The sequence below is a fragment of the Camelus ferus genome, chromosome X, assembly GCF_009834535.1.
Source record: "Camelus ferus isolate YT-003-E chromosome X, BCGSAC_Cfer_1.0, whole genome shotgun sequence".
Lineage (NCBI taxonomy): Eukaryota > Metazoa > Chordata > Mammalia > Artiodactyla > Camelidae > Camelus > Camelus ferus.
This window is the reverse complement of record NC_045732.1, coordinates 8,719,171-8,732,487: the sequence shown is the minus strand read 5'-3', so window position 1 is coordinate 8,732,487 and position 13,317 is coordinate 8,719,171. Positions and strand designations below refer to the sequence as shown.

Sequence of the window (13,317 nt, the reverse complement as noted above, 5' to 3'; positions counted from 1 at the left end):
CCTGCACCATGCCTGCTCGATGCCGGTACGGGGCTGACTTCAGTGCATTTTTGTCTCTGTTCCCTGGGGGTCTTGTGAGCAGGTCTGTGTTCAAAATCCCAGCATCGCGCATGTGTTGAGTAGGCATTTGCTCCACCCTACCCCTTCTCATATTGCCTCACTCCTGACTCTCCACAGCCCCATGAAGATGGCATGATGGGGCATTGATTGAAAGCCCAGGGAGGTCACCTCGGTCCCCTCAGCCCACAGATGGAGCGCTGAGGGACCCAGGTTCGTAAGAATCAGAGATCACTGGCATCTCCTCTTACCATGAGGAAGGCTTGAGAAGGGCTTTCAGGAAAACGGAGGATTGCAAACGTGTCATCACCTCGTTCGTGTTCTTGTCTCGTCTGTAAGTTATCCAGGAATTGGATCGCGGCGTGGCGGGAATCCAAATGTTGTCTACAGTCGAATTCAAAGATAGAAGCAAACACATAAATGAGCTGTGGGGTGTGATGCTAATTTCTACTTTCAATGCTCCCATCCAGATTTTCAGTGCATTTTCATTCAGCTCTGGTGAACTTGGCCCAGAATGTCAGGGATTTCGGAAATTTCCCCAGAGACATTATACCTCAAGAGAGCCAGCTTAGATAGGTTTCATTTAAGAAAAAAATTATCTGAATGACTTAGTCTGCTCAATTGTTGACTTAAATGAAGTGCATGATCATATTCAGGTCCAGAAATGCTGTGAATAACCCACAGTGTCCTTACAGACACATTGGTCTAATTTGGGTGAGGTTGAAGAATGCTGTATTTAAACGTATAGTCCTTGCAACACCGCATGCCGTGTTTTCTATCCCTGGTGCATTATCTGCAATGCTCTGCACTCTTGCAGGGCGTTCTGTAATGCCGTGCGAGCAGCGGTTGGTCTAGGCGGAACTGTCATATGATCCACCCTGAGACACATCGAGGGGGTCGCTCCTTGGAAGGTGACTCCTCCCAGACTCAACAGGGAGATCCCTGAAATGGACCATTTGCTTCTCAAATAGGGCTGCAGGGTTTACCCTGCAAGGCATGCAGTGCTTTACGTGGAAATCAGGATAGCTGTAGCCACACTTTTTAAATGATGAATGATGTCTTGATGTGACAAGCACTACGGCACGTACTTGAAATGCACCATCTTGTTCCGTTTTCCTCACAAGGAAGCTGAGATTCAGGGTGATGGTGGATGTAGCCCACCGATGACGTGTGCTGTTGAGTAGCCCAAAGAGGATTAGTGTCCAGCATCTACACCCTTTCCCTTAGGTGATGCTCCCTTTGTGTTAGCTGATCAGTTTGGTCTGAATGCACAGTTCCCTTTTCCCCGTCTTGGACAACTTTTTGAGGTCCACTCTTATCACCTTGAGGGGACACGACAGTTTTCTTAAACATCCGAGAAACAGTGTTTTGGGAGTCCCTTTTCACTGATGGGCTCATCTTGAAACATAATGAGATTGGGAGATGTCGGTAGTTAACCGTGTAATGAGTATAACTTTGGGCGACTGGTGTGTTTGTTCACCAAAGACTTGCGTGTTTCCCAAATCCTGGCCTTGTCCCAGGGGCTGGGGCTCACACCTGGGGCTCACTGCACAACGTGAGCCAAGTGACGGTCTTGCCAGACTCTGCTGCTTAGAGATGCTGTTCCTCAATGAATCAGAATTTCCTTGCGTGATGTTGACCGTTGCACGGAAGACCCAGCAGACGCTGAAAGTGGCCAGTGTCTTGACCTCATTATCCTTCTCTGCTTTTTCTTTCTCCCATTAGGCTGACCGCTCTGCCTTGGCGTTTTTGTGAGGAACTGTTGCCTTCGGGAGGTGTTGGATGGTCCCTGCTTCCTCGGAGCCTGGCCCTCGCTGGGATTCAGATCCAGGACTGAAGGAGGGTGGCTGTCTGGCCATGGGCTGCCGAGAAAACCTCCGGGCTTGCTCTTAACCTTGGGCTCTGTCTATGACCCATCACCCATCGGAGGGGCTTCCTAACCAGCCCTTCGCATCTCTTGGGTCTTGCTGCCCGCAAAGCCCGCTCTCTCCCGGCCTCGCCTGCTCGGAGCTGCACCCCACGGACGCCTGCGGATGTGTGGCTGAACCATGTCGAGACCCAGCGGACTGTTATGGCTCCCACTGTTCTTCACCCCGGTCTGCGCCATGTGGAACGCCAACGTCCTCCTGTGCATAACCGCCCTCGCCGTCAAGTTGACGCTCACCGGCAGCCAGGCCCAGTACCCCGTGGTCAACACCAACTACGGCAAAATCCGGGGCTTAAGAACACCATTGCCCAATGAGATTTTGGGTCCCGTGGAGCAGTACTTGGGGGTCCCCTACGCCTCACCGCCCACTGGAGAAAGGCGGTTCCAGCCCCCGGAGCCCCCGTCCTCGTGGACCGGCGTTCGGAACGCCACCCAGTTTGCGGCGGTGTGCCCCCAGCACCTGGACGAGCGGTCTCTGTTGCACGACATGCTGCCCATCTGGTTCACTGCCAATCTGGATACTTTAATGACCTACGTGCAAGACCAGAACGAGGACTGCCTGTACTTGAACATCTACGTGCCCACGGAGGACGGTAAGTACCCGACCTGAACAGCAGGCACCTCGCTCCCACTCGGTGCCGGAGCCATTGGCCAGGAGGGTTTTATAAAGTCCCGTGCATGGGATTTTCTGGAACCCATTTTCCCCCACCACGTTCTGAATGTTGCTATTTCCATAACTTGTCATTTGTTCCACTCAAACATTCACACAGCGTCTAGTAGGTGGACAACACCGTCACAAACGACTTGATTCTTGCCCTGGGCTCCCTCTCTAGCCTTGCTGCAGTGTTTATTTGCAGGTGATCACAAGCGGAAGCGGAGAGTGGTACACGTTATATCCTGAATCGTCTGTAAAGGAAGGAATCTAGACAGAATAATAGAATTAAGAGCACGATCATGGTCAACTGGGCAAACTGAAAATTATGTAAGGAGTGGTTCCTTGTGCTTTGACAGCTTTAGATGTTAGCACCCCCATTTTTTGAGTCTTAAAAAGGAACCGCTGATACTTTTAAATACACAAGTAAGGGATGTTGCATAAAACGATTGGACTTTCTTGTTTAGAATCCACGTTGTTGACATAAATGCGGACTTTATTTCCTTCCGATAGTCGCTGCCATCAAACGGCAAATGTGTATCATTGGGGATTCTAGCTCTGCTGGAAGACAATGTGCTTGTCTGAACAGAACGCCCCCCTTTTCTTGGTGATATCATAGCAGTGAAAAAATCTGTAAACAAACAAACAAACAAACAAACAAAACCACCCTGTTCCGTGTATTGACTCAGTGCAGGGCTAGTAAAACTTGGCTCCCTCCTTGTTGATGTAGAGGTCAAATTAAAATGCTTTATAAAGGCTAACCGGACTGAAGGGGTGCCACAGTGATACCCCGTTTCTTATTTGCATATGCTGTTTTTATGCAAGGAGAAAGAAAAGCGTAGAACGAAATCTTCCTTGAGTTTAAAAGAGTCCTTCAGAGGAATCATATCCATCACTACTACTGACTATAGGAAGTGAAGTGCATCCTTGTCCTTCATAACTTCTATGGCGGTATTTCTTTCTTTCTTTCCTTTCTTTCTTTCTTTCTTTCTTTCTTTCTTTCTTTCTTTCTTTCTTTCTTTCTTTCTTTCTTTCTTTCTTTCTTTCTTCTTCTTCTTTCCTTTCTTTCTTTCTTTCTTTCCTTTCTTTCTTCTTTCCCTTTCTTTCCTTTCTTTCCTTTCTTTCCTTTCTTTCCTTTCTTTCTTTCCTTTCTTCCTTTCTTCCTTTCTTTCATCCTTGGGAAAAGTTTCTCCATGTAATTTGGCTGCAAGTCTGCCATCAACCGTCACATTATTCAGTGATCTCCAAAGTGTGTCTGCCGTACCGTTCCTCCTCTGTGGGGAGGCTGAAAGGTGGTCTGAGTGCCTTTCATGAGAAGCCAGGCTGGAGTGTCTGTTAGGGAGATGACAAAAAAACCCGAGGGAAAGAAATGACAGGACTGAACTCTGTTTCATCATAGCTTCTGGCACGTGGCCTCTGTCGTCACGACGACAGGTCACACAGTTACCCGTCGCGGTCTGCGTGGGATTGGAGGAGTTAACCTGGCGTTTGGACACAGCACATCCATGCTGGGCCCTGGGCTGCATGGTGCTGATGTGAGATTGTGTGTGGGTGTCCCCGCCCCAAAACCAATCAGAGTTCTCACTGCAGGAGCCACCTGGGTCTCCATCTTCCTCCTAATGAGCCATTCAAATAGAGGAATGTAAAGAAAGAAAGACAGAGACGGGGAAAGAAAACAGAACAGGGTACAGGATTAAACTTGCTTTCAGAATACATTTTGTCATGCTGGCGTCTGGGACCCGGTGACTTGATTGCGTTAAGCTTTCGAACGAGGAATTCACTTCAGATGGAATGCCTTCTTGGGAGAGGTGGGACCCAAGTGGCTTATCCATGAAGAAACAGCAAGTGTCCCCTTTTTTTTGAATTTTTATTTTTTTTTATTTGAAATATAGTCAGTTACATTGTGTCAGTTTCTGGTGTACAACACAGGGTCCCAATCTTGCATATACATACATATATTCATTTTCATATTCTTTTTCGTTGTGAGATATTGAATAGAGTTCCCTGTGCTCTACAGAAGAAACTTTTTTTTTTAAACATTTTTATGTATAGTGGCTAACATTTGCAAATCTCAAACTCCCAAGTGTATCGCTTCTCACGCCCTTTCCCCCCGGTCACCATGAGATTGTTTACTAAGGAAGTGTCCTTGAATCCAGACTCACTGATGTGCAGTTGTGTGGACTGGAACCATAAACAATTTGGCCCTTTCTTTGTGCTTCCGTATGGAATAGGAATTTGGGAATAGAAACATGTGACAAATGCTGCCTAATAGAAAAGCAGTCTAAATTTAAAAATAAATTCAGTGCAACATGTTTACTCTCTGGGGTTTTTAGGGCACTGTTTTTTAATTGAAGTATATATGATTTACAATGTCGTGTTAGTTTCTGGTGCACAGCATAGTGATTCAGTTATACATACAAATATATATATATATATATTCCTTTTCATATTCTGTTTCCTTATAGTTTATTACAAGATATTGAATACAGTTCCCTGTACTGTACAGTAGATCCTTGTTATGTATCTATTTTGTATATAGTAGTGTGTATCTGTTAATCCTAAACTCCTAATTAATCCCTCCCTGCCACCCTTCCCTTTTGGTGACCATAAGTTTGTTTTTTATGTATGTAAGTCTATTTCTGGTTTGTAAATAAGTTCATTTGTATCATTTTTTTTTTAGATTCCACGTATAATTGATATCATATGATATTTGTCTTTCTCTGTCTGACTTACTTCACTTAGTATGACAGTGTCCAGGTCCATCCATGTTGCTGCAAAAGGCATTATTCCATTCTTTTTCATGGCTGAGTAGTATTCCATTGTATAAATATAACACAGCTTCTTTATCCAGTCGTCTGTCAGTGGACATTATCACAGGCAATACCTCGTACCATGCTGACAAGAGAATCAGAAATCTCATAGGGGCTGCATAGGTAAAAATCGATCTCACTGCAATATGTAACTAATGGAATTTTGCTGGTGAGAGAAGCTACATGCCTGCACTGTTTGCAGAAACAAAACGTACATATATTGTGAAATGATGACTGCAAGAGGTTCAGCCCACATCCGTCTTCTCATACAAGTATGATAAACATAAAGGAAGCAAAACAGATTTTTTTTTTTTCCTGTGGTGAGAACTCTTAGGATTTACTGTCTTGACAACTTGCCCATATCTCGTAGGGCAGTGGGAACTGTGATCATCTTATTGCATGTTATCCCCTAGTACTTATTTATCTTAGAGCTGGGAGTTGGTACCTTGGGGTCACCTCCATCCAATTCCCCAGCCCTCTACACCCCCCTACCTCTGGTTGCAACAAATCTGACCTCTTTTTTTCCTAGTTTGGTGGTTTTGTTTGTTTTTTTGTTTGTTTGTTTAGATTTCACGTGTAAGTAAATACACTGTTTGTCTTTTTCTGACTAATGTCACTTAGCATCATGCCCTAGAGGCCCATCCACACGGTCACAGATGGCAGGAATTTGCTTTTTTATGGCTGAGTAATATTCCATTGTGGATCCACCACAGCTCCTTTATCCATTCGGTGGACACTTAGGATGTTTCCATATCTCGGCTGTTGAGAATAATGCTTCTATGAACGTGGGGGTTCAGATCATCTTTTCTGTACCCTTTTGAATGCAAATGTGGTTCACTCCTTCAGCTCAGCTTGGAGGATTGGTCGAGAACGTGCCTGCCAGGCTTCCAGTGCCAGCTTGTCCCCTTACCAGCTGAGTAATGTGGGCACGGTACTCAGGTACTGTGTACCTCAGTTTCCTCGTGCGTAAGTAGAGGCATGCTGGGAGATAAAAGATAATTAATTCATAGAAAGTGCACATATATGTTGCACATATAACCACCAATAGTCTGATGTGAATGCAACATAATTCATAGTAGAAAACCGAACCAGAACTTTTCAGCTAAATTGCATGTGCATATTGGTGGTTTTTTTAAATATATATGTTATATAAAAATATTTGTATATATAATAAATATACAATAAATAAAATATATTTGTATATATAAATAAATATGTAATATATATAAAATATATTTGTATATGTAATAAAAAATTAAAAAGTTGCATGTCTATTATATGCACATATATTGATAATATGTAAGTGCATATATAAATATATGCAAATAATATATAGATGCACACATAACTATATGCAAATATAAACGCACATATAGATATGCATATAAATCTCATACATAACTCATGTGCATTGTCCGTAACGTCACTACTTCCTGTGGTCCTGGAAGGGGTCAGCTTAAGAAATGAAGATAAGAGTTAAGGGACCATCACTTCTGACAGTTCCTAGCGTGGCTTTCAGAAAAGGGAATGTTGAGGAGTGGCTTTTTTGTTTGTTTGTTTTGGAAGAGCAGGGGATTATCTCTTTCTGCTTAATTCGTAAGGTTTGTCTTCTTCAGCCTGAGGTGTCAAATGGGTTTTTAGCCTCCTGTGTGATGTACAGAAATTAAGCATCAAGAGAGCATTAAAATTCATGCACTCTTTTTTTTTCTTTAACATGAGATAAAGGGAAACTTAATTCCTTTCTCTTCTTGACAGTTGCAAATAGTTCAGTTGTCTGCAGAGAGTGGCAGAGTCCAGGCGAGGGACTAAAAGTTAAGTGGGTAGAGGCAGTGAGACCGACGCTTTATCCGACCAGCATCAGCCTGCAGCTCTGAGAAAATAGCAAAATAATGTCCATTTTCGTCTGTCAGTTGGACGTTTGATGTTGTGTGCATGTAGCTTGTAAGTGAAGATAATTTTGAAAGATGATTAAATAAACATCTCCCTGACTGGGATTAATTGAAAAGAATCCAGTATTTTGTGAACATGGTTGAGCAGGAGTGGATTCTCGATAACACGTGTCTGTGATCCCAGCTTTTGAAAGGTTCACCCTTAGGGAAATAATCCTGTGGGGGGTTTAGAAATTGTGCAGATTTGGAATAATACCATTTGGTTACGATGACTTAGACCTGTTTGGATAATTTAGAAAAACTGAGAATTTGCCCTTACACCTTGTCATCTTCCAGGACGTGAATTTTAACTGAATTGCATTTGCAATTCAGGATGCTTTTCCTCAATCAGAAAAAGTCCAAATGCCTTAGAATGTATTAAAAACCAACCTTGCTGTACGTGCAGATCATGAGCAATATTACCCCCAAAAAACTGTTCAAGATAGAAACTTCAGGTGCAGTTAGTCTGCCGGAATATTTGTCCGTTCCCAACAACGTGCTCATTATTTACTTGTGCAAGATCTTGCCCCCAGGACATGGAACAGCTTCATTTATTGCCAGAGATGCTGCTGGTTTGGACAGGGTGTTTATCTTCCACGTCCTCTTGGTCCAACCTTCAGCCTTTTCAATATTTAGTGACCTCGGTTACATAGTAATAGTATTACAGCTCCTCTGAATTTTTTTTTTTTTAAGGATTATAGTGATTTTTGGAGTAAGCTACTGTGTAAGAAACAACTATAAAATAAAGTCCGTTGTTTGGTTCTCCTAACCCTGGCTGTTTCCAAAGGGAAATATTTCATATTTTCTCCTTGGTTCCTGAATCCTTCTTCCGGGTGCAATAATGTCCAAACCGCAGGGGAGGCAAAGAGCAGCTGGGAATCGCTCAGCTGCGGGTCTGAGGACCACGGAGGGTGCGTGAGATGCAGGGAAGAGGCCGTCCAGGGGGAGGTCAGAGCTGCCCGTCACCCGGTGAACGCACAGGCACCGGCGCCGGCGGGGGCGCCTGAGCCAAGTGTGGTCCTTCATGTACAGACCCCTTGTTAACCGGAAATGAGGATCAGACACTGCGGTCTCTGTGTTAGCAATTCCGTCAAATACTGTGTACTTAGAGAAGTCTGTTTCCACACATTGGAAGCAGATGCAAAAAAAAAATTGGGGACAAAAAACTTTCCTGTTAGATTTCACATGTCTGATTATCTCGGGGAAGGTGGGCATTGGTGTATAGTCTGTGCTGTGTGTGTGTGTGTGTGTGTGTGTGTGTGTGTAGGAAACCCCAAGAGAGAAATATCCAGAATTCCCTTAAAATCTAATGTGTTCTGGTTTTCTGGAAAAATCCAAGGTGAAACGAACACGGAACTTAGTCTACTGCGCTTTCTTGTCCGAATTCCCAAGCACTCTGACGTCTCCCTTAGTCAGGACACCCTCTTGTGTGCTGGGAATGGGGCTGTGGGCACAACAGTCAATTCTGCCCTGGTTGGGGGTGTGCGTTCCCATCGGAAAGGGAGGAACCCTGAACGTATTGAGGACCTTTTGTAGAGTGGTTTCGACAAGATGGGAAAACCGTCCTTCCAAAACACTCCTGTCCCTTTCCTTCACACTGATGCTTTGAGCTGTGTTGTGCTCCATCAGCTTTATGACAAGACACAATCCATCATTCCATTAAAAACTGGACCGAGGTTCACCTGACACCCATCTGCCTGCTACGCATTCCTGTAGTTCTGGCTCAAGCCAGATAACCTATTGACCTCTGGATCCCAGCTCTGATTCTCTGTGTATTTTCCTCTCTCCTCCATTCTTTATTCTCTTGAGAGCTCTTTTCAGCTGATGTATTTAAAAATCGTTGATCAACAAGTTGCTGTTTGCAGTTACCTTGTGCAAAGCTTTGGGCAAGTCCAAGGGGTGATGGAAAGAGACGTGAGTCCTTTGATGGAAAAGGACAAAGCGACCCCAGCAAAGCTCAAGTTTCCGAAAGGGGTCAGTGTGCACATCAGATTCAAGCAGGGAGTCCTTTCAGCTTTCAGGGGAAAAAAGGGAAAGAATCTGAAAGTTGGTGTTCTCCATTGGCAACCCATGATGGAAAGCTTTCTGCCCATCTTTTTTTTTTTTTAGTTATTTTATTTTGAGGGGGGGATGGAGGAGGTAATTGGATTTATTTATTTTTACAGGGGATACTGGGGACTGAACCCAGGACCTTGTACATGCTAAGCATGCGCTCTACCACTGAGCTGTACCCTCTCCGTCTCCACCCATCTTGAGATGAGTTTCCAAGACAATACTCCTACGTTGTGTGGTGAAGATGTGCTTTCTCGGTTCTCTGAAACTCAGCTTGTCTGTTGCCCCTCCAAATGGACCAAGACAAAACGGGGAAGGAGGAAAGAGATAAAACCATGCCAGAACTATAGGAAGGTGCATTGACGGTATAATTTGTCATGCAAGGTCCTCACTTAGGTATTCTTTGCATTGTTATATTTTTGACGTTGGAGGATTCGTAAATACAATTCCAACCAAAGGAATGCTAATGCAGAGGTTTCCTCTCAACAGATGATGTACTAAGGTTAAATCAAAGAACTCACGGTTCCTCCCTTATCAAATTCAAACGTACTTAATTGCCTGGAATTTTAAAAACTACATGAAAAGTCTGACTGCTCCCCCCAGTTTTTATGCCATGAAATTCTCTCAGAACTCTCTGTTTTATAACATGTGCATCCAGATAACTAATCGGATATCACTATAATATTAATTTTGTGTGTTTTAAAAAACAGATTTAAAAATAGAGTCATAAACCTTAAAAACTGTTTCTACTCTAGGAAAATTAGACTGATAAAAGCATACAAGCTTAGAGTAGGTATTTCCTTTTGAGTTTTGAAGGATCCGGTAATAATGAGGTCAGATTCCACGAAAGCGCGCTGTACAAGGATGTTTGCATTTCATGCGTTTTTTTTTTTTTTTCTCAAAGAAAGGGACTTTGGTAGGTTGACTATCATACTGTGCAATCACCATATTACCTGGGGGTAAGAGATGAACTCAGCTAAGACTTCAGTCACACAATTCTAAGATCTTCCATGTTGAAGGAGCTTGAGGGGCTGTTTCACCCAAACTCTTTTCCAATGCGGTATTTCCATCTTCATCAACCCTCTGAAGCCCTAAGCAGAGATGAAATGGCCCCCTCTGTGTCCCCAGAGTCTCACTCTGATCACCATTTTACAAGTCTGCGCCCCTGGCCGACTGTGCACCCTTTGAAAGCAGGGTGCATTTGTGCATTTCATGAATGCATCGTCTGCTTGAATGCATGAAGCAAATGAATGCGTGGACAGTCCCCGGGCACGCAGCCGCCTTTGAACCTGGCCAGTAAAGACATTTGCAGCTTTGTAAGGGAGTCCCTTTCACTGTTTGAAAGGACCGGCGATCCATACATGGGAAATCTCTTACCCACTGAGCCAAAAAGCACTTTTGAATGGATTCCTGCCTCACCCAGCCTATTGCTCTGGAAATCTTTGAAGACAAGAAATTTTGTTTCTTCCACAGACGTATTTTGCAGGCTCAATTTCCTCCTGCACATGGCTTCAAGACCCTCTCCTCCTCCTCTGTAGCCTGCTGTGGGTAGGCTCTCAGCCGATTATCTTATTTTTATGTGGCTGTCCTGGTAGCAACAGTCATTGCTGATGTCAGCCAGTAGGCATGCGTTTGTTCTCATTCATCACAATATGCATTGTAAACACTCAGAGTTTATGTTACGGTTTTTTCCCCCCTTTTTGGCGAACGCCTTCAGCTCTTGGCTTACGTATATTGAACCTGAAACCACATGTTTTCATAATGTTTTAGAAGTCACATCATATTTTACAGTATGAGTTAGAAACTCAAGGGAAATATGATCCCTCTGCTTTTTACTGCAAGCTGTCCTCATACACCAGGGCAAAGCAGCTTGCAGCTGTGGCTCAGGTGCCCCCCGGGACTGTCAGCCTGCACGACAATTACCAGTCGCAGCGCGGCCAGAATCTGTTGGCTGCACGTTTCCCCGAAATACCAGGCCCCTGAGGTGTTACGAAGGAAGGAAGCATAAAATTGGGACAGGACGGCCAAGACACTAATTGGTTTGTAGTTTTGAGAAAGCAGTGGGGTGCCTGGTTTTGAATGTGATCGACTGTAATTTGACTTAATGGAGGCGGAATCATTTCCAAGAAATTAATTAAAGTTCACAGGTTGCAAAAGAGTTGAGCTCCACGTCGTAGAAGGCTTTTTCTAGACTTAGGGGAAAATGAGCTTTCTCCAGCGTTTTCTTCAAATTAAGATTCTGTAGTTGTTTTAACTTATTACTATTGTTTATTATTATTCTTCCTACGGTCATGATTTAAATTAGAGAAGCTATGAGGAGGTACCATGAGGTGCTAGCTTGCAGGAATTTGGGGTCTGTGAGATACAAAATTGTTATTCTAAGACCACAGAATATCAGTTGGAATCTTTGAAAGACTTTTACAGACCATGCCATGGGGATTAAATCCTTCAAATTTTTCTCTTGTCACAGGTTCTGAGTTGACCTGTGTTAGGGGTTGAATTATGTGGCCCCCCCCAAAAAAGATGTGTTGAAGTTCTAGCCCCCAATACCTCTGAACGGCACCCAGTTTGGAAATAAGGTTTTTACAAATGTAATCAAGGTAACATGAGGTCACCCTGTATTAGCCAGGACCCTGAATCTATCCTACCCGGGGTCCTCAGAAGAAGAGACACAATATTTTTTTCAAAAATACCCCAACAATCCGATTTAAAAATGGGCGCAAGATCTGAATAGACATTTTTTTCAAAGAAGATGTGCGGGTGGCCAACAGGTGCACGAAGGGACGCGCGACATCATTAATCATCACACAAATGCAAGTGAGAGCTACAGTGAGATGCCTGCTGCACGCCTGCTGGGGTGACTGTCATCAAAAGGACAAGAAATCAAGTGTGAGCAAGGAAATGGCATGAAGGGACCCCTCGTGCACTGTTGGTGGGAGTGCAAATTGCTGCCTGCCACTCTGGAAGACCAGTATGGAGGTCCCTCAAAAATATAAAATAAACGATCCTATGAGCCAGCGAGTCCACTTGTGGGTATTTATCTAAAGAAAACAAAAATACTAACTTAGAAAGGGATCTGCGCCCACATGTTCACTGCAGCGTTATTTACAACAGCCAATATATGGAAATAGTCTAAGTGTCCACTGAAGGATAAATGGATAAAGAAGGTGTGGTGTGTATATACATATACACATATACACATACATATAATGGAATGTTATTCAGCTGCAGGAAACGGAAGCCCCGCCATCTGCAACAACACGGATAGATCTCGAGGGAATTATGCTCAGTGAAATGAGTCAGAGAAACACAAATACTGTATGATTTCACTTATAAGTGGAATCTAAAAATGAAAACCAAAAACCAAAGAACCCCCAAGCTCATAGATACAGAAAATAGATTGACAGTTACCAGAGGTGGAGATCAGGAATAGGGGGAAAAATAAAAGAATCATATAAGTTTCACTTCTTTCATTTCTAGGACTCCATTAAAAAAAAAAATTGGGGAAGCCATATCTTCTCTGTGAAGAGAAGTGGATGTTTTCTTCAACATGTAAGAAAGAAACAAATATGAAGGAAAGTGGTCAAACAGGTCACCGAGAACACCTGGTCCTTCCCGTCTCTATTGGGCAGAAGGCTCTTGAAACTCAGACGCGGAATCTTGGAATCTCAGCACAAGTGCTCCCACCTACACTGTTACCAGGCCATGAGTTTAATGTGTGTTGAATGCTTACAGCATAAGGAGGAGAAGGAGAAGATGACGAAAGCAGAGGTTCACAGGGAGAAGACCAGGTGGAGATGGAGGCAGAGACTGAAGACATGCATCTACAAGCCAGAGAACGCTGAGGATTGATGAAACACGCCAAAAACTCAGAGCTGAGAGAGAGAGACA

The 13,317-nt window shown here is 43.7% G+C and overlaps 1 protein-coding gene across 3 annotated transcripts in view; it reads left to right on the top strand.

Moving 5' to 3' along the window:
- Window positions 1-13,317, top strand: part of NLGN4X (neuroligin 4 X-linked) — a 270,570-nt gene that overhangs the window by 66,928 nt on the left and 190,325 nt on the right. For all 3 annotated transcript variants that reach the window (XM_032475307.1, XM_032475310.1, XM_032475308.1), the window contains exon 3: window positions 1,783-2,577. In XM_032475307.1, the coding sequence (XP_032331198.1) occupies window positions 2,106-2,577 (472 nt within the window). In that variant the 5' untranslated portion in view covers window positions 1,783-2,105. The remainder of the gene's footprint in view (window positions 1-1,782; window positions 2,578-13,317) is intronic.